The 22063-nt window shown below is 42.3% G+C and overlaps 1 protein-coding gene across 27 annotated transcripts in view; it reads left to right on the forward strand.

The window, feature by feature from the left end:
• Positions 1-22063, forward strand: part of Klc (kinesin light chain) — a 546457-nt gene that overhangs the window by 273970 nt on the left and 250424 nt on the right. For all 27 annotated transcript variants that reach the window (XR_011716955.1, XR_011716963.1, XM_071695826.1 and 24 more), the window contains one exon: positions 11325-11438. Coding sequence is in view for 25 of the 27 variants with exons in the window: in XM_071695826.1 (XP_071551927.1) it covers positions 11325-11438 (114 nt within the window). In the remaining 2 variants the exon portion in view is untranslated. The remainder of the gene's footprint in view (positions 1-11324; positions 11439-22063) is intronic.

Here is a 22063-nt window from a genome sequence, read left to right on the forward strand (position 1 = left end):
CTGAACATAGAGGAGGGTGTGAGGCATGCAAGGAATAGAGTGAAATGGAACAATGTGTTATACCATGTTGTCAATGGACTAAACCAGGGCATGTGAAACGTCTGGGGTAAACCATGGAAAGGTCTGTGGGTCCTGGATGTGGATAGGGAGCTGTGGTTTTGGTGCATTACACATGACAGGTAGAGACTGAGTGTGAACAAATCTGGCCTTTTTATCTGTTTTCCTGGTGCTGCCTCACTGAGGCAGTGGCAGTGATGTTGGTTTCCTGTTGGGCAGGGTGGTGACAGGAATGGATGAAGGCAAGCAAGTATGAATATGTGCATGTGTATGTATGTAATGTCTGTATGTGTATAGGGATATGTGTGTATGTGGTAAAGTGTGTGAAAGAAGAAAGCCGAGAGTAAATGTGAATAAGAGCAAGGTTATTAGGTACAGTAGGTTTGAGCGACAAGTCAATTGGGAGGTAAGTTTGAATGGAGAAAAACTGGAGGAAGTGAAGTGTTTTAGATATCTGGGAGTGGCTGTGGCAGCGGATTGAACCATGGAGGCGGAAGTGAGTCACAGGGTAGGGGAGGGGGTGAAAGTTCTGGGAGCGTTGAAAAATGTGTGGAAGGTGAGAACATCATCTCGGAAAGCAAAAATGGGTATGTTTGAAGGAATAGTGGTTCCAACAATGTTATGTTGTTGCAAGGTGTGGGCTATAGATAGGGTTGTGCAGAGGAGGGTGGATGTGTTGGAAATGAGATGTTTGAGGACAATATGTGGTGAGAGGTGGTTTGATCGAGTAAGTAATGAAAGGGTAAGAGAGATGTGCGGTAATAAAAAGAGCGTGGTTGAGGGAGCAGAAGAGGGTGTAATGAAATGGTTTGGTCACATGGAGAGAATGAGTGAGGAAAGACTGACAAAGAGGATATATGTGTCAAAGGTGGAGGGAACGAGAAGTGGGAGACCAAAGAGGATGTGGAAGGACGAAGCATAAAAGATTTTGAGCGATCGGGGTCTGGATATGCAGGAGGGTGAAAGGTGTGCAAGGAATAGAGTGAATTGGTACGATGTGGTATAACAGGGTCGACACGCTGTCAATGGATTGAACTAGGGCATGTGAAGTGTCTGGGGTAAACCATGGAAAGTTTTGTGGGGCCTGCATGTGGAAAGGGAGGTGTGGTTTCGGTGCATTATACATGACAGCTAGAGACTGAGTGGGAACCAATGTGGCCTTTGTTGTCTTTTCTTAGCGCTACCACGCACGTGTAAGGGGAGAGGGGGTTGTCATTTCATGTGTGGCGGGATGGCGCCGGGAGTGAAGAAAGCTGATAGTAAATGTGAATAAGAGCAAGGTTATTAGGTACAGTAGGGTTGAGGGACAAGTCAATTGGGAGGTAAGTTTCCATGGAGAAAAACTGGAGGAAGTGAAGAGTTTTAGATATCTGGGAGTGGTTTAGCAGTGAATGAAACCATGGAAGCAGAAGTGAGTCATAAGGTGGGGAGGGGGCGAAAGTTCTGGGAGCATTGAAGAATGTGTGGAAGGCGAGAATGTTATCTTGGACAGCAAAAATGGGTATGTTTGAAGGAATAATGGTTCCAACAATGTTATATGGCTGTGGGGCATTGGCTATAGATAGGGTTGTAGGGAGAAGGGTGGATGTGTTGGAAGTTAGATGTTTGAAAACAATATATGGTGTGAGGTGGTGTGATCGAGTAAGTAATGAAAGGGTGAGAGAGATTTGTGGTAATGAAAAGAATGTGGTTGAGAGAGCAGAAGAGGGTGTATTGAAATGGTTTGGTCACATGGAGAGAATGAGTGAGGAAAGATTGACAAAGAGCATATATGTGTCAGAGGAGGAGGGAACAAGGAGAAGTGGGAAACCAGATTGGAAGTGGAAGGATGGAGTGAAAAAGATTTTGAGCGATTGGGGCCTGAACATACAGGAGGGTGAAAGGCGCGCAAGGAATTGAGTGAATTGGAATGATGTGGTATACCGAGGTGGACATGCTGTCAATGGATTGAACTAGGGCATGTGAAGTGTCTGGGGTAAACCATGGAAAGTTTTGTGGGGCCTGCATGTGTAAAGGGAGCTGTTGTTTCGGTGCATTATACATGACAGCTAGTGACCGAGGGTGAACGAATGTGACCTCAGTTGTCTTTTCCTAGCGCTACCTCTAGTGCGTGTGGTGGCAAGGGGTGCCATTTCATATGTGACGGAATGGAGATGGGAATGGATGAAGGCAGCAATAGTGGATGTGTATATATGTATGTATACGTTGAAATGTATAGGCACGTATATGTGCGTGTGTGGGCTTTTACATGTGTATGTGGATGGATTGGGCCATTTTTTCGTCTGTTTCTTTGTGCTACTTCGCTGATGTGGGAGACAGCGAGAAAGTATAATAAATGAAAAAATAGCAATAAGAACAGAAGACTGAGCCTTTGAGGGAATATTCTCACTTGCATCCTTCTCTGTTCCTTCTTTTGGAAAATTGAAAATGAGAGGGGAGGATATATATATTGTTATTATTATTATTATTATTATTATTATTATTATTATTATTATTATTATTATTACTATTACTATTATTATTATCATTATTATTATTATACTTTGTCGCTGTCCCCTACGTTAGCAAGGTAGCGTGAGGAAACAGATGAAAGAATGGCCCAACCCACCCACATACACAAGTTTATATATAAATGCCCACATGCGCCCATATACATACCTATAGATTTCAACGTGTACATACATATACATATATACACATGTACATATTCATACTTGCTGCCTTTCTCCATTCCCATTTCCCCCTTTCTACACATGAAATGGTACCCCCCCTCCCCCTGTGTGTGTGTCAGATAGTGCTAGGAAATGACAACATAGGCCACATTTGTTCACACTTAGTCTCTCGCTGTCATGTGTAATGCACTGAAACCACAGCTCCCTTTCCACATCCAGGCCCCACAAAACTTATCTTTGTTTACCCCAGACGCTTCACTTACCATGGTTCAATCCATTGACAGCTCGTCGACCTAGGTATATCACATCATTCCAATTCACTCTCCTGTATGTTCAGGCCCCGATCGCTCAAAATCTTTTTCACTCCATCCTTCCACCTCCAATTTGGTCTCCCACTTCTCCTCATTCCCTCCACCTCTGACACATATATGCTCTTTGTCAATCTTTCCTCACTCATTCTCTCCATGTGACCAAACCATTTCAATACACCCTCTGCTATGTCAACCACACTTTTTAATTACCACACCTCTCACTTACCCTTTCATTACTTACTCGATCTAACTACCTCACACCACATATTGTCCTCAATCACTTCATTTCCAACACATCCACCCTCCTCTGCACAACCCTATCTATAGCCCATGTCTCACAACCACATAACATTGTTGGAGCCACTATTCCTTCAAACATACCCATTTTTGCTGTCCGAGATAACATTCTCGCCTTCCACACATTCTTCAATGCTTCTAGAACCTTCACCCCCTCCCCCATCCTATGCCTCGTGTCTGCTTATATGGTTCCATCCGCTTCTAAATCCACTCCCAGAAATCTAAAACACTTCACTTCCTCCAGTTTTTCTCCATTCAAACTTAACTCCCAATTGACTTGTCCCTCAACCCTACTGAACCTAATAACCATGCTCTTATTCACATTTACTCTGAGCTTTCTTCTTTCACACACTTTATCAAACTCAGTCACCAGCTTCTGCAGTTTCTCACCCGAATCAGCCACCAGTGCCGTATCATCAGCAAACAGCAACTGACTCACTTCCCAAGCCCTCTCATCCACAACAGACTACATATGTGCCCCACTCTCCAAAACTCTTGCATTTACCTCCTTAACCACCCCATCCGTGAACAAATTTGTCTGTATCCTGGTGCTGTCTCACTGATATGGGAAATGGCAATCAAGCATGATAAATGAAATCAAATATAAATATATATCCATGAGGTAAGAGAAAAGAATTCTACCTTCGTATTTCCCAAGTGTTGTAGAAGATGACTAAGGGTAGTTGGTGCTGGAAGCCCTCCCCTTGCTGTATTTTTATTTCTAAAAGAGGAAATGGAAGGAGTCAAGCAGGGAGTGCTCATCCTCCTTCAAGGCTGTGATTGGGATGCCTAAATAAGTGTGGTTGTAACCAGGATGAGAAGAGAGGAGAGATAGGTAGCATGTTTAAGGAAAGACACCCGGATGTTCTGGCTCCGGGTGAAACAAAGCTGAAGGGTAAAGGGGAAGAATGGTTTGGAAATATCTTGGGAATAAAGATAGGGTTTAGTGAAAGGACAAGGGCAACATAAGGATTGGCGCTACTCATGGAGCAGGAGTTGCGGAAGTGTGTGATAGAGTGTAAGGAAGTAAATTCTGGATTAATGTGGCTAGAACTGAAAGTGGATGGCAACAGATGGGTGATTATTGGTGCTTGTGCACCTAGTCATGGGAAGAAAAATCATGAGAGGCAAGCATTTTAGAAACAGCTGAGTGAGTGTGTCTGCAGTTTTGGTGCATGACTGGGTATTAGTTATGGATGATTTAAATGTGAAGATAAGTAATTGCATGACAGCTGGAGACTGAGTGTGAGCAAATGGGGCCTTTGTTGTCTTTTCCTGGCACTGCCTCGCGCACATGAGGGGGAGGAGGATGTTATTCCGTGTGTGGTGGGGTGGCGATGGGGGTGAGTAGGGGCAGTGTGAATTGTGTGCATGTGTGTATATGTGTGTGTCTGTGTATATATGTGTGTACGTTGGGATGTGTGGGTATGTATGTTTGTGTGTGTGGACGTGTGTGTGTGTGTGCATGTGTGTGGGGGTGGGTTGGGCCATTTCTTTCGTCTGTTTCCTTGCGCTACCTCACAGGCGTGGGAGACAGCGACAAAGCAAAATGAATATAAATAAATGTAAGTAATGTAGCTGTTGAGAGTATGATTTGTGTGCACGGTTTATTCAGTGTTATGAGCGGAAATGGTGAAGAGCTTGTGGAGTTGTGTGGTGAAAAAAGATTGGCAATTGGGAATACCTGGTTTAAAAAGATGGATATACATAAGTAAACTTATGTGAGTTGGAGAAATGGTCGACAGGTATCATTAGATTACATGTTAATTCTTATCCTTTGATATTTCTCTTGATCAGGGAGTTGTGGTTTATAACTTAATTAGCATTACTCCTGCCAATATAGTGTTTTAATCTTTATTATGATTAAACAATGCATTTGATTCTTATCCTGTTCTTATACACTGTTTATGTTGCTTAAGTCTAACAGAAAGCTCCTAACCAATCTGCCCAGTATGAAATGCATTACAGCTATTATAAGGGATTCTGTAAACACAGCCTGTAGAATTTAAGCAACCTGGGGACTAACATATTATTATCACTAAATTGTAGATCTAAACGAATCTTGGTATCAAGGGGAGGTTTGGGGTTTTTGTAAAATAATTTCTTTACCAGCTTAAGAGATTTATCCATGAAATATCTAAGATACTTTAACTTGGATCCAATTGAATGTATCTTCTCAGATTCATTATTAATAGATTCTGGACTGCATATACGTTATACCCTCAAGAACATCGAGTGGAATGATGATTGTTCAACTCTGTCATGTAGAGCTGAGTAATAATGAATGTAAAAACAAACATTAGCAGGTTTTCTTTATATGCTAAGCTTAAACATGTTTCCAGCCCTATGGGTCATGCAGTCTAAAAGTGGTAACTTATTTTCCTCCTCCATTGTGAATTAGAAGGTACTAGATTGTGAGGTAAAGGGAGAAATGTTTGTGAATTTTCACTTGTTGGCCAAACATAAAGAACAGCATCTACATACCTAAACCAGATTGCCTTAGGTGGGAAGATGTCCCTTAGTAATTTTTTTTTTTTTTTTTTTTTGTTGCTGTCTCCCGCGTTTGGGAGGTAGCGCAAGGAAACAGATGAAAGAAATGGCCCAACCCACCCCATACACATGTATATACATACGTCCACACACGCAAATATACATACCTACACAGCTTTCCATGGTTTACCCCAGACGCTTCACATGCCTTGATTCAATCCACTGACAGCACGTCAACCCCGGTATACCACATCGCTCCAATTCACTCTATTCCTTGCCCTCCTTTCACCCTCCTGCATGTTCAGGCCCCGATCACACAAAATCTTTTTCACTCCATCTTTCCACCTCCAATTTGGTCTCCCTCTTCTCCTCGTTCCCTCCACCTCCGACACATATATCCTCTTGGTCAATCTTTCCTCACTCATTCTCTCCATGTGCCCAAACCATTTCAAAACACCCTCTTCTGCTCTCTCAACCACGCTCTTTTTATTTCCACACATCTCTCTTACCCTTACGTTACTTACTCGATCAAACCACCTCACACCACACATTGTCCTCAAACATCTCATTTCCAGCACATCCATCCTCCTGCGCACAACTCTATCCATAGCCCACGCCTCGCAACCATACAACATTGTTGGAACCACTATTCCTTCAAACATACCCATTTTTGCTTTCCGAGATAATGTTCTCGACTTCCACACATTCTTCAAGGCTCCCAGAATTTTCGCCCCCTCCCCCACCCTATGATCCACTTCCGCTTCCATGGTTCCATCCGCTGCCAGATCCACTCCCAGATATCTAAAACACTTCACTTCCTCCAGTTTTTCTCCATTCAAACTCACCTCCCAATTGACTTGACCCTCAACCCTACTGTACCTAATAACCTTGCTCTTATTCACATTTACTCTTAACTTTCTTCTTTCACACACTTTACCAAACTCAGTCACCAGCTTCTGCAGTTTCTCACATGAATCAGCCACCAGCGCTGTATCATCAGCGAACAACAACTCGCTTACTTCCCAAGCTCTCTCATCCCCAACAGACTTCAAACTTGCCCCTCTTTCCAAAACTCTTGCGTTCACCTCCCTAACAACCCCATCCATAAACAAATTAAACAACCATGGAGACATCACACACCCCTGCCGCAAACCTACATTCACTGAGAACCAATCACTTTCCTCTCCTCCTACACGTACACATGCCTTACATCCTCGATAAAAACTTTTCACTGCTTCTAACAACTTGCCTCCCACACCATATATTCTTAATACCTTCCACAGGAAGGTTTTAAGAGTATTTGGTGTGGGAGGTAAGTTGCTAGAAGCAGTAAAAAGTTTTTATCAAGGCTGTAAGGCATGTGTACAAGTAGGAAGAGAGAAAAGTGATTGATTCCCGGTGAATGTCGGTTTGCGGCAGGGATGTATGATGTCTCCATGGTTGTTTAATTTGTTTATGGATGGGGTTGTTAGGGAGGTGAATGCAAGAGTTTTGGAGAGAGGGGCAAGTATGCAGCAGTCTGTTGTGGATGAGAGGGTATGGGAAGTGAGTCAGTTGTTGTTCGCTGATGATGCAGCACTGGTGGCAGATTTGGGTGAGAAACTGCAGAAGTTGGTGACTGAGTTTGGTAAAGTGTTTGAAAGAAGAAAGCTGAGAGCAAATGTGAACAAGAGCAAGGTTATTAGGTTCAGTAGGGTTGAGTGGAGAAAAACTGGAGGAAGTGAGGTGTTTTAGATATCTGGGAGTGGATTTGGCAGCGGATGGAACCATGGAAGCGGAAGTGAGTCATGGAGTGGGGGAGGGGCCGAAAGTTTTGGGAGCGTTAAAGAATGTGTGGAAGGGGAGAACATTATCTCGGAGAGCAAAAATGGGCATGTTTGAAGGAATAGTGATTCCAACAACGTTATATGGTTGCAAGGCATGGGCTATACAAAAGGTTGTGCGGAGGAGGGTGGATGTGTTGGAAATGAAATGTTTGAGGATAATATGTGGTGTGAGGTGGTTTAATTGAGTAAGTTATGAAAAGGTAAGAGAGATGTGTGGCAAAAGAAAGAGTGTAGTTGAGAGTGCAGAAGAGGGTGTAGTGAAATGGTTTGATCATATGGAGAGAATGAGTGATGAAAAATTGACCAAGAGGATATATGTGTCAGAGGTGGAGGGAACAAGAAGTGGGAGACCAAATTGGAGGTGGAAGGATGGAGTGAAAAAGATTTTTAGTGATTGGGACTTGAACTTACAGAAGGGTGAAAGGCATGCAAAGAATAGAGTGAATGGGAGCGATGTGGTATACTGGGGTGAACTTGCTGTCAGTGGATTGAACCAGGGCATGTGAAGTGTCTAGGGTAAACTATGGAAAGTTTTGTAGGGCCTAGATGTTGGAAGGGAGCTGTGGTTTTGGTGGATTACACATGACAGCTATAGACTGAGTGTTAATGAATGTGGCCTTTGTTGTCTTTTCTTAGGGCTACCTCGCACGCCTGTGCGGGAGGGGGGTGCTGTTTCATGTGTGGTGGGTGGCAACAGGAATGGATAAAGGCACGAAGTATGAATTTGTTCATGTGTATATATGTATATGTCTGTGTATGTATATGTATGTATACATTGAAATGTATATGTGTGTGTGTGGGCATTTATGTATGTGTACATGGGTGGGTTGGGCCATTCTTTCGTCAGTTTCCTTTCGCTACCTTGTATATACCAAGTATAATTAAAAAGAAATAATGACTATCATTTAGTGAGCTTGATAAACTAAACATTTTGATGACTTGCATGTGATTAAGCCCACTGAACTCACAATGGGTCTTGCTGAATTGTTTGGCTTATGTGTTTTAGTAAGTCCATACACATATGGTACTGAGGGGAACAATGATGAAAATATTTTGATGAAAGTATCATTTCCTTTCAATAGCTTAAGTTGTATATTAATATGAAAATTAACTGCATCTAGGGGATTTCCTCTGAGTGTAAAGTATGTTGTATCATCATGTAAAAGATCATTCATTTTTGACATAATCACCTATGTCCATCGTAATCACAACTTTGTTAGCTTTATATGCTTTAGTTATGTGTAGTTCACTGTCTTTCATAAAATTGTTCAAAGCACTAATGAATCTTTTTGGACAGTTTGGAGCGTCTGGTTTTAACAAACTGGCATACACTACACCTTTACAGATATTCACTTCATTATTGGATGATTCACTCTAATTTTACAAATTACAGAAGATCTTAAAATATCAACACTTAACTTCATAGTTTGAGAAGACAAAATATGTACTATAACAAGGGGCACACAAAGAATCCTTGCCAAGTTGATTATTAGAAAGGATCATCACAAATGAAGGGTTTGTGCCCTTAGTCCAGTCACTTTAAGGTGGGCTATCTTCCAGTTCAGTTTGCTTTGAAGACTGTTCTGTTCACTTCTTAACATGTCTTAGCAATAGTCCAGTTTATAGTTCTTCCACTTTGTAGGTATAGCACCATTTGAAAGGTGTATTTCTTCTCTTTTGAATCGTGAAAGGCCTCCTCCATCTCAATCTTTGTTTGTTCAATGTTTCTTTAAAATGATGCCTTGAAAGTCATCAAATGGCTGACCAGACTTCAACACCAGCTGTTACAGCAGGATGGATCTGGGAAACACTTGTATTTGTTCATTGAGACATCTGTTAAGGAATTCCACTCAAAACTTCAGTTTGTGGGCCTTGATTAACAGTATGGGGTGAGCAGTAGTGAAGTAGGAAAGACCAGGCAAGCTTGTAGAAAAGTACTGGAAGAGCCTTGTGGTATCTAAATTGCAGTAGGGCAGTGTGGTGTGTGTGATCTAGTACTTTTTGATAACCAAGAGAGAATGAAATACTCCTTAGTAATAATCACATCGTCAAGGGAGATGCAACAAGATAGAAGACTTAGAACAGTTAGTTTATGTACAAAGAAGAGGTGGAGCTAAGATGTCATTGGTACACAAGTGTTTCTGATTTGTGGTGTTCGGGTTTAGCACTGTGCCTGTCATAAGATTTTATTATGTGAACAAGACAGGGAAATATTGAATTCTTTTGCATACAACATTGCTATCAAGTTTGGATAGACCTTCACTGATATTCATGCTACACTTCTTTTTGTATTTGATAAGAGAAGATTCATCAATATTTCCCTTGGTCAAGGAGTTACAATTTAGAACTGAATTAGCACAACTCCAGTCAATACAATGATCATAATTTTTAACATGACTGAACAGTGCATTCAATTCTTCTCCTGTTCTTCTTCCCCAATCTGATGCTCTGTACATGCCTTCACCCTGTACATGCCTTCAATACCCTCCCATATAATTTCCCAGGAATACTCAACAAACTTATACCTCTGTAATTTGAACACTCACCTTTGCCTTTGTACAATGGCACTATGCATGCATTCTGCCAATCCTCAGGCACCTCACCATGAGTCGTACATACATTGAATAACCTCACCAACCAGTCAACAACATAGTCACCTCCATTTTTAATATATTCCACTGCAGTGCCATCCATACCTGCTGCCTTGCCAACTTTCATCTTCTGCAAAGCTTTCACTACCTCTTCTCTGTTTACCAAATCATTCTCCCTAACCCTCTCACTTAGCACACCATCTCGACCAAAACACCCTATATCTGCCTCTCTTATCATCTAACACATTCAATAAACCTTCAAAATACTCACTCCATCTTCTCACATCACCACTACTTGTTATCACCTCCCCATTATCCCCCTTCACTGATGTACCCATTTGTTCTCTTTTCTTACGCACTTTATTTACTTCCTTCCAAAACATCTTTTTATTCTCCCTAAAATTTAATGATACTCTCTCACCCTAACTCTCATTTGCCCTCTTTTTCACCTCTTGCATCTTTCTCTTGACCTCCTGCCTATTTCTTTTATACATCTCCCAGTCATTTGCACTATTTCCCAGCAAAACTCATCCAAATGCGTCTCTCTTCTCTTTCACTAATAATCTTACTTCTTCATCCCACCACTCACTACCCTTTCTAATCTGTACTTCCCACGCTCCTCATGCCACAAACGTCTTTTGCGCAAGCCATCACTACTTCACTAAATACATCCCATTCTTCCCCCACTCCCCTTACATCCTTTGCTTTCACCTTTTTCCATTCTGCACTCAATCTCTCCTCTACTTCCTCACACAAGTCTCCTTCCCAAGCTCTCTGACTCTCACCACTCTCTTCACCCTAACATTCTCTCTTCTTTTCTGAAAACCTCTACAAATCTTCACCTCCACAAGATCATGATCAGACATCCCTCCAGTTGCTCCTCTCAGCACATTAACATCCAAAAGTCTCTCTTTCATGTGCCTATCAGTTAACGTGTAATCCAATTGTATTTTGTGACGTAGAATATTCCAATGGGAAACCATAGGGCTATTACTCCCAAATTAGATTTTTCATTGATATTCTGTAAATAATTGTACAATTTGAAATGTAAAAATATATATTTTTTCTGTGTATTTTCAGGTATGAGGTTGCTGTCCCTCTTTGTAAACAGGCTCTGGAGGATTTAGAAAAAACTTCCGGTCATGACCATCCAGATGTTGCTACCATGCTCAATATCCTGGCTCTTGTTTATAGGTGAGGTTGAAACATTGCTTTACCCCACTTTGTTCTTTTGATAGTTATTTGTTTCATTTTTCATCTTTCCAAAAACATAATGCCAGCTACAGTATTACAGGTTGAAGAATTAATAATGATATAAAGAATGAGGTTACCAGTTTCCTTGTATTTTTTTTTTTATTCATATGTTCTTTATTATACTTTGTCGCTGTCTCCCGTGTCGGCGAGGTAGCGCAAGTAAAACAGATGAAAGAATAGCCCAACCCACCCACATACACATGTATATACATAAATGCCCATACTTGCACGTATACATACTGATACATTTCAACATATATACATACATATACATAGACATATACATATATACACATGTAAGTGAGCTTGGGAAGGAGACTTGTGTGAGGAAGTACCAGGAGAGACTGGATACAGAATGGAAAAAGGTGTGAACAAAGGACGTAAGGGAAGTGGGGGAGGAATGGGATGTATTTAGGGAAGCAGTGATGGCTTGCGCAAAAGATGCTTGTGGCATGAGAAGTGTGGGAGGTGGGCAGATTAGAAAGGGTAGTAAGTGGTGGGATGAAGAAGGAAGATTATTAGTGAAAGAGAAGAGAGAGGCATTTGGACGATAGACATATACATATATACACATGTAAGTGAGCTTGGGAAGGAGACTTGTGTGAGGAAGTACCAGGAGAGACTGGATACAGAATGGAAAAAGGTGTAAACAAAGGACGTAAGGGAAGTGGGGGAGGAATGGGATGTATTTAGGGAAGCAGTGATGGCTTGCGCAAAAGATGCTTGTGGCATGAGAAGCGTGGGAGGTGGGCAGATTAGAAAGGGTAGTAAGTGGTGGGATGAAGAAGGAAGATTATTAGTGAAAGAGAAGAGAGAGGCATTTGGACGATATTTGCAGGGAAATAATGCAAATGAGTGGGAGATGTATAAAAGAAAGAGGCAGGAGGTCAAGAGAAAGGTGCAAGAGGTGAAAAAGAAATGAGAGTTGGGGTGAGAGAGTATTGTTAAATTTTAGGGAGAATAAAAAGAGGTTTTAGAAGGAGGTAAATAAAGTGAAGAGGGCTAATGGAGAGGTGATAACAAGAAGTGGTGATGTGAGGAGATGACGTGAGTATTTTGAAGGTTTGTTGAATGTGTTTGATGATAGAGTGGCAGATATAGGGTGTTTTGGTCGAGGTGGTGTGCAAAGTGAGAGGGTTAGGGAAAATGATTTGGTAAACAAAGAAGAGGTAGTAAAAGCTTTGCGGAAGATGAAAGCCGGCAAGGCAGCGGGTATGGATGGTATTGCAGTGGAATTTATTAAAAAAGGGGGTGACTGTATTGTTGACTGGTTGGTAAGGTTATTTAATGTATGTATGACTCAGGGAGGGTGAAAGGAGGGCAAGGAATAGAGTGAATTGGAGCGATGTGGTATACAGGGGTTGACGTGCTGTCAGTGGATTGAATCAAGGCATGTGAAGCGTCCGGGGTGAACCATGGAAAGCTGTGTAGGTATGTATATTTGCGTGTGTGGACGTGTGTATGTACATGTGTATGGGGGGGGTTGGGCCATTTCTTTCGTCTGTTTCCTTGCGCTACCTCGCAACCGCGGGAGACAGCGACGAGGTATAAAAAAAAAAAAAAAATGACTCATTGTGAGGTGCCTGAGGAATGGAGGAACGCTTGCATTGTGCCTTTGTACAAAGGCAAAGGGGATAAGAGTGAGTGCTCAAATTACAGAGGTATAAGTTTGTTGGAATGGAAATGGTGAGAACAATGGAAGTAAGGGGAGTGGGGGAGGAATGGGATGTATTTAGGGAATCAGTGATGGATTGCGCAAAAGATGCTTGTGGCATGAGAAGAGTGGGAGGTGGGTTGATTAGAAAGGGTAGTGAGTGGTGGGATGAAGAAGTAAGAGTATTAGTGAAAGAGAAGAGAGAGGCATTTGGACGATTTTTGCAGGGAAAAAATGCAATTGAGTGGGAGATGTATAAAAGAAAGAGACAGGAGGTCAAGAGAAAGGTGCAAGAGGTGAAAAAAAGGGCAAATGAGAGTTGGGGTGAGAAAGTATCATTAAATTTTAGGGAGAATAAAAAGATGTTCTGGAAGGAGGTAAATAAAGTGCGTAAGACAAGGGAGCAAATGGGAACTTCGGTGAAGGGCGCAAGTGGGGAGGTGATAACAAGTAGTGGTGATGTGAGAAGGAGATGGAGTGAGTATTTTGAAGGTTTGTTGAATGTGTTTGATGATAGAGTGGCAGATATAGGGTGTTTTGGTCGAGGTGGTGTGCAAAGTGAGAGGGTTAGGGAAAATGATTTGGTAAACAGAGAAGAGGTAGTGAAAGCTTTGCTGGAGATGAAAGCCGGCAAGGCAGCGGGTTTGGATGGTATTGCAGTGGAATTTATTAAAAAAGGGGGTGACTGTATTGTTGACTGGTTGGTAAGGTTATTTAATGTATGTATGACTCATGGTGAGGTGCCTGAGGATTGGCGGAATGCGTGCATAGTGCCATTGTACAAAGGCAAAGGGGATAAGAGTGAGTGCTCAAATTACAGAGGTATAAGTTTGTTGAGTATTCCTGGTAAATTATATGGGAGGGTATTGATTGAGAGGGTGAAGGCATGTACAGAGCATCAGATTGGGGAAGAGCAGTGTGGTTTCAGAAGTGGTAGAGGATGTGTGGATCAGGTGTTTGCTTTGAAGAATGTATGTGAGAAATACTTAGAAAAGCAAATGGATTTGTATGTAGCATTTATGGATCTGGAGAAGGCATATGATAGAGTTGATAGAGATGCTCTGTGGAAGGTATTAAGAATATATGGTGTGGGAGGCAAGTTGTTAGAAGCAGTGAAAAGTTTTTATCGAGGATGTAAGGCATGTGTACGTGTAGGAAGAGAGGAAAGTGATTGGTTCTCAGTGAATGTAGGTTTGCGGCAGGGGTGTGTGATGTCTCCATGGTTGTTTAATTTGTTTATGGATGGGGTTGTCAGGGAGGTAAATGCAAGAGTTTTGGAAAGAGGGGCAAGTATGAAGTCTGTTGGGGATGAGAGAGCTTGGGAAGTGAGTCAGTTGTTGTTCGCTGATGATACAGCGCTGGTGGCTGATTCATGTGAGAAACTGCAGAAGCTGGTGACTGAGTTTGGAAAAGTGTGTGGAAGAAGAAAGTTAAGAGTAAATGTGAATAAGAGCAAGGTTGTTAGGTACAGTAGGGTTGAGGGTCAAGTCAATTGGGAGGTGAGTTTGAATGGAGAAAAACTGGAGGAAGTGAAGTGTTTTAGATATCTGGGAGTGGATCTGTCAGCGGATGGAACCATGGAAGCGGAAGTGGATCATAGGGTGGGGGAGGGGGCGAAAATCCTGGGGGCCTTGAAGAATGTGTGGAAGTCGAGAACATTATCTCGGAAAGCAAAAATGGGTATGTTTGAAGGAATGGTGGTTCCAACAATGTTGTATGGTTGCGAGGCGTGGGCTATGGATAGAGTTGTGCGCAGGAGGATGAATGTGCTGGAAATGAGATGTTTGAGGACAGTGTGTGGTGTGAGGTGGTTTGATCGAGTGAGTAACGTAAGGGTAAGAGAGATGTGTGGAAATAAAAAGAGCGTGGTTGAGAGAGCAGAAGAGGGTGTTTTGAAGTGGTTTGGGCACATGGAGAGGATGAGTGAGGAAAGATTGACCAAGAGGATATATGTGTCGGAGGTGGAGGGAATAAGGAGAAGAGGGAGACCAAATTGGAGGTGGAAAGATGGAGTGAAAAAGATTTTGTGTGATCGGGGCCTGAACATGCAGGAGGGTGAAAGGAGGGCAAGGAATAGAGTGAATTGGAGCGATGTGGTATACCGGGGTTGACGTGCTGTCAGTGGATTGAAGCAGGGCATGTGAAGCGTCTGGGGTAAACCATGGAAAGCTGTGTAGGTATGTATATTTGCGTGTGTGGACGTATGTATATACATGTGTATGGGGGGGGGTTGGGCCATTTCTTTCGTCTGTTTCCTTGCGCTACCTCGCAAACGCGGGAGACAGCGACAAAGTATAATAAAAATAAAAAAAAAAAAAAGTTGAGTATTCCTGGTAAATAATATGGGAGGGTATTGATTGAGAGGGTGAAGGCATGTACAGAGCATCAGATTGGGAAAGAGCAGTGTGGTTTGAGAATTGGTAGAGGATGTGTGGATCAGGTGTTTGCTTTGAAGAATGTATGTGAGAAATACTTAGAAAAGCATTTATGGATCTGGAGAAGACATATGATAAGAGTTGATAGAGATGCTCTGTGGAAGGTATGAAGAATATATGGTGTGGGAGGCAAGTTGTTAGAAGCAGTGAAAAGTTTTTATTGAGGATGTAAGGCATGTGTACGTGTAGGAAGAGAGGAAAGTGATTGGTTCTAAGTGAATGTAGGTTTGCGGCAGGGGTGTGTGATGTCTCCATGATTGTTTAATATGTTTATGGAGGGGGTTGTTAGGGAGGTGAATGCAAGAGTTTTGGAAAGAGGGGCAAGTATGCAGTCTGTTGTGGATGAGAGAGCTTGGGAAGTGAGTCAGTTGTTGTTTGCTGATGATATAGCGCTGGTGGCTGATTCATGTGAGAAACTGCAGAAGTTGGTGACTGAGTTTGGTAAAGTGTGTGAAAGAAGAAAGCTGAGAGTTAATGTAAATAAGAGCAAGGTTATTAGGTACAGTAGGGTTGAGGGTTAAGTCAATTGGGAGGTAAGTTTAAATGGAGAAAAACTGGAGGAAGTGAAGTGTTTTAGATATCTGGGAGTGGATTTGGCAGCAGATGGAACCATAGAAGTGGAAGGGAATCATAGAGTGGGGGAGGGGGCGAAAATTCTGGGAGCATTGAAGAATGTGTGGAAGTCGAGAACATTATCTCGGAAAGCAAAAATGGGTATGTTTGAAGGAATGGTGGTTCCAACAATGTTGTATTGTAGCGAGGCGTGGGCTATGGATAAAGTTGTGCGGAGGAGGGTGGATATGCTAGAAATGAGATGTTTGAGGACAATATGTGGTGTGTGGTGGTTTGATCGAGTAAGTAATAATAGGGTAAGAGAGATATATGGTGATAAAAAGAGTGTGGTTGAGAGAGCTGAAGAGGGTGTTTTGAAATGGTTTGGTCCCATGGAGAGAATGAGTGAGGAAAGATTGACCAAGAGGATATATGTGTCGGAGGTGGAGGGAACGAGGAGAAGTGGGAGACCCAATTGGAGGTGGAAAGATGGAGTGAAAAAGCTTTTGAGTGATCGGGGCCTGAACATGCAGGAGGATGAAAGGTGTGTGGACAATATGTGGTGTGAGGTGGTTTGATCGAGTAAGTGATAATTGGGTAAGAGAGATGTGTGGTAATAAAAAGAGTGTGGTAGAGAGAGCAGAAGAGGGTGTTTTGAAATGGTTTGGTCACATGGAGAGAATGAGTGAGGAAAGATTGACCAAGAGGATATATATGTCAGAGGTGGAGGGAACGAGGAGAAGTGGGAGACCAAATTAGAGGTGGAAAGTTAGAGTGAAAAAGATTTTGAGTGATCAGGGCCTGAACAAGCAGGAGGGTGAAAGGCGTGCAAGGAATAGAGTGAATTGGAACGATGTGGTATACCAGGGTAGACGTACTGTCAATGGATTGAACCAGGGCATGTGAAGCATTTGGGGTAAACCATGGAAAGGTCTGTGGGGCCTGGATGTGGAAAGAGAGCTGTGGTTTCGGTGCATTATTACATGACAACTAGAGACTGAGTGTGAACGAATGTGGCCTTTGTTGTCTTTTCCTAGCACTACCTCGCACACATGAGGGGAAGGGGATTGTTATTTCATGTGTGGCATGGTGGCGATGGGAATGAATAAAGGCAGACAGTATGAATTATGTACATGTGTACATATGTATATATCTGTGTGTGTATAAATATGTATATGTTGAGATGTATAGGTATGTATATTTGCATGTGTGGACATGTATGTATAAACATGTGTATGTGGGTGGGTTGGGCCATTCTTTCGTCTGTTTCCTTGTGCTACCTCGCTAACGCGGGAGACAGCGACAAAGCAAAATAAATAAATAAAATATATAGATAAATACACATGTACATATTCATACATGCTGCCTTCATCCATTCCTGCCACCACCCCACCACAAATGAAATGGAACCCCCTTCCCCCCACGTGTGTGCAAAGTTGTGCTAGGAAAAGACAACAAAGGCCACATTCGTTCACATTCAGTCTGACTGAGTTTGGTAAAGTGTGGGAAAGAAGAAAGCTGAGAGTAAATGTGAATAAGAGCAAGGTTATTAGGTTCAGTAGGGTTGAGGGACAAGTTTGGTAAAGTATATGAAAGTAGAAAGCTGAGAGTAAATGTGAATAAGAGCAAGGTTATTAGGTTCGGTAGGGTTGAGGGACAAGTCAAATGGGAGGTAGGTTTGAATGGAGATAAACTAGAGGAAGTGAAGTGTAAAAGCTTTGTGGAAGATGAAAGCCGGCAAGGAAGCGGGTTTGGATGGTATTGCAGTGGAATTTATTAAAAAAGGGGGTGACTGTATTGTTGACTGGTTGGTAAGGTTATTTAATGTATTTATGACTCATGGTGAGGTGCCTGATGATTGGAGGAATGCTTGCATAGTGCCATTGTACAAAGGCAAAGGGGATAAAAGTGAGAGCTCAAAGTACAGAGGTATAAGTTTGTTGAGTATTCCTGGGAAATTATAAAGAAGGGTATTGATTGAGAGGGTGAAGGCATGTGCAGAGCATCAGATTGGGGAAGAGCAGTGTGGTTTGAGAAGTGGTAGAGGATGTGTGGATCAGGTGTTTGCTTTGAAGAATGTATGCAAGAAATACTCAAAAAAGCAAGTGGATTTGTATGTAGCATTTATGGATCTGGAGAAAGCATATGATAGAGTTGATAGAGATGCTCTGTGGTAGGTATTAAGAGCATATGGTGTGGGGGCAAGTTGTTAGCAGTGAAAAGTTTTTTTGAGGATGTAAGGCATGTGTATGTGTAGGAAGAGAGGAAAGTGACTGGTTCTCAGTGAATGTTGGTTTGCGGCAGGGGTGTGTGATGTCTCCATGGTTGTTTAATTTGTTTATGGATGGGGTTGTTAGGGAGGTGAATGCAAGAGTTTTGGAAAGAGGGGCAAGTATGCAGTCTGTTGTGAATGAGAGAGCTTGGGAAGTGAGTCAGTTGTTGTTTGCTGATGATACAGCTCTGGTGGCTGATTCATAAGAGAAACTGCAGAAGGTGGTGACTGAGTTTGGTAAAGTGTGTGAAAGAAGAAAGCTGAGAGTAAATGTAAATAAGAGCAAGGTAATTATTAGGTACAGTATGGTTGAGGGACAAGTCAAATGGGAGGTAGGTTTGAATGGAGATAAACTAGAGGAAGTGAAGTGTTTTAGATATCTGGGAGTGGATTTGGCAGCAGATGGAACCATGGAAGTGGAAGTGAATCATAGGGTGGGGGAGGGGGCAAAAGTTCTGGGAGTGTTGAAGAATGTGTGGAAGTTGAGAATATTATCTCAGAAAGCAAAAATGGGTATGTTTGAAGGAATGGTGGTTCCAACAATGTTATATGGTTGCAAGGCATGGGCTATAGATAGAGTTGTGCTGGAAATGAGATGTTTGAGGACAATATGTGGTGTGAGGTGGTTTGATCGAGTAAGTAATGTAAGGGTAAGAGAGATGTGTGGTAATGAAAAGAGTGTGGTTGAGAGAGGAGAAGAGGGTGTTTTGAAATGGTTCAGTCACATGGAGAGAATGAGTGAGGAAAGACTGACCATCACATGGAGAGAATGAGTGAGGAAAGACTGACCATGAGGATATACGTGTCAGAGGTGGAGGGAACAAGGAGAAGTGGGAGACCAAATTCTAGGTGGAAAGATGGAGTGAAAAAGATTTTGAGTGATCGGGGCCTGAACTTGCAGGAGGGTGAAAGGCATGCAAGGAATAGAGTGAATTGGAACGTTGTAGTATACTGGGGTCGACGTGCTATCAGTGGATTGAACCAGGGTGTGTGAAGCGTCTGGGATAAACCATGGAAAGTTCTGTGGGGCCTGGATGTGGAAAGGGTGCTGTGGTTTGAGCGCATTATACATAACAGCTAGAGACATAAATGCCTATAAAGCACATATACGTATAAATACATATATACACATGTACATATACCTGCTTGCCTTCATCCATTCCTGTCACGACACCACCACACACGAAATAGCATCACTACCCACCGCTTCAGAGAGGTAGTGCCGGGAAAACAGACAAAAAAGACCACATTCGTTCACACTCGGTCTCTATCTGTCATGCGTAGCACACCAAAATCACAGCTACCTATCCACATCCAGGCCCCAAAGACCTTTCCATGGTTTAACCCACACACTTCACATGCCCTGGTTCAGTCCACTGACAGCACATACATATATACCCACAAAAATGGGTATGTTTGAAGGAATAGTAGTTCCAACAATGTTATATGATTGTGAGGCGTGGGCTATAGATAGTGTTGTGCAGAGGAGGGTGGATGTGCTGGAAATGAGATGTTTAAGGACAATATGTGGTGTGAGGTGGTTTGATTAAGTAAGTAATGAAAGGGTAAGAGAGATGTGTGGTAATAAAAAGAGTGTGGTTGAGAGAGCATATATATATGGGAGATGTATAAAGTAAGTAAAGTCAGGGGTTAGTGAGAGGACAAGAGCAAGGGAAGGAGTAGCAGTACTCCTGAAACAGGAGTTGTGGGAGTACGTGATAGAATGTAAGAAAGTAAATTCTCGATTAATATGGGTAAAACTGAAAGTTGATGGAGAGAGATGGGTGATTATTGGTGCATATGCACCTGGGCATGAGAAGAAAGATCATGAGAGGCAAGTGTTTTGGGAGCAGCTGAATGAGTGTGTTAGTGGTTTTGATCCACGAGACCGGGTTATAGTGATGGGTGATTTGAATGCAAAGGTGAGTAATGTGGCAGTTGAGGGAATAATTGGTATACATGGGGTGTTCAGTGTTGTAAATGGAAATGGTGAAGAGCTTGTAGATTTATGTGCTGAAAAAGGACTGATGATTGGGAATACCTGGTTTAAAAAGCGAGATATACATAAGTATACTTATGTAAGTAGGAGAGATGGCCAGAGAGCGTTATTGGATTACGTGTTAATTGACAGGCGCGCGAAAGAGAGACTTTTTGATGTTAATGTGCTGAGAGGTGCAACTGGAGGGATGTCTGATCATTATCTTGTGGAGGCTAAGGTGAAGATTTGTATGGGTTTTCAGAAAAAAAGAGTGAATGTTGGGGTGAAGAGGGTGGTGAGAGTAAGTGAGCTTGGGAAGGAGACTTGTGTGAGGAAGTACCAGGAGAGACTGAGTACAGAATGGAAAAAGGTGAGAACAATGGAAGTAAGGGGAGTGGGGGAGGAATGGGATGTATTTAGGGAATCAGTGATGGATTGCGCAAAAGATGCTTGTGGCATGAGAAGAGTGGGAGGTGGGTTGATTAGAAAGGGTAGTGAGTGGTGGGACGAAGAAGTAAGAGTATTAGTGAAAGAGAAGAGAGAGGCATTTAGACGATTTTTGTAGGGAAAAAATGCAGTTGAGTGGGAGACGTATAAAAGAAAGAGGCAGGAGGTCAAGAGAAAGGTGCAAGAGGTGAAAAAAAGGGCAAATGAGAGTTGGGGTGAGAGAGTATCATTAAATTTTAGGGAGAATAAAAAGATGTTCTGGAAGGAGGTAAATAAAGTGCGTAAGACAAGGGAGCAAATGTGAACTTCAGTGAAGGGGGCTAGTGGAGAGGTGATAACAAGTAGTGGTGATGTGAGAAGGAGATGGAGTGAGTATTTTGAAGGTTTGTTGAATGTGTTTGATGATAGAGTGGCAGATATAGGGTGTTTTGGTCGAGGTGGTGTGCAAAGTGAGAGGGTTAGGGAAAATGATTTGGTAAACAGAGAAGAGGTAGTAAAAGCTTTGCGGAAGATGAAAGCCGGCAAGGCAGCAAGTTTGGATGGTATTGCAGTGGAATTTATTAAAAAAGGGGGTGACTGTATTGTTGACTGGTTGGTAAGGTTATTTAATGTATGTATGACTCACGGTGAGGTGCCTGAGGATTTGCGGAATGCGTGCATAGTGCCATTGTACAAAGGCAAAGGGGATAAGAGTGAGTGCTCAAATTACAGAGGTATAAGTTTGTTGAGTATTCCTGGTAAATTATATGGGAGGGTATTGATTGAGAGGGTGAAGGCATGTACAGAGCATCAGATTGGGGAAGAGCAGTGTGGTTTGAGAAGTGGTAGAGGATGTGTGGATCAGGTGTTTGCTTTGAAGAATGTATGTGATAAATACTTAGAAAAGCAAATGGATTTGTATGTAGCATTTATGGATCTGGAGAAGGCATATGATAGAGTTGATAGAGATGCTCTGTGGAAGGTATTAAGAATATATGGTGTGGGAGGCAAGTTGTTAGAAGCAGTGAAAAGTTTTTATCGAGGATGTAAGGCATGTGTACGCGTAGGAAGAGAGGAAAGTGATTGGTTCTCAGTGAATGTAGGTTTGCGGCAGGGGTGTGTGATGTCTCCATGGTTGTTTAATTTGTTTATGGATGGGGTTGTTAGGGAGGTGAATGCAAGAGTTTTGGAAAGAGGGGCAAGTATGAAGTCTGTTGGGGATGAGAGAGCTTGGGAAGTGAGTCAGTT

Source organism: Panulirus ornatus, chromosome 4, assembly GCF_036320965.1.
Source record: "Panulirus ornatus isolate Po-2019 chromosome 4, ASM3632096v1, whole genome shotgun sequence".
NCBI classification, from domain to species: domain Eukaryota; kingdom Metazoa; phylum Arthropoda; class Malacostraca; order Decapoda; family Palinuridae; genus Panulirus; species Panulirus ornatus.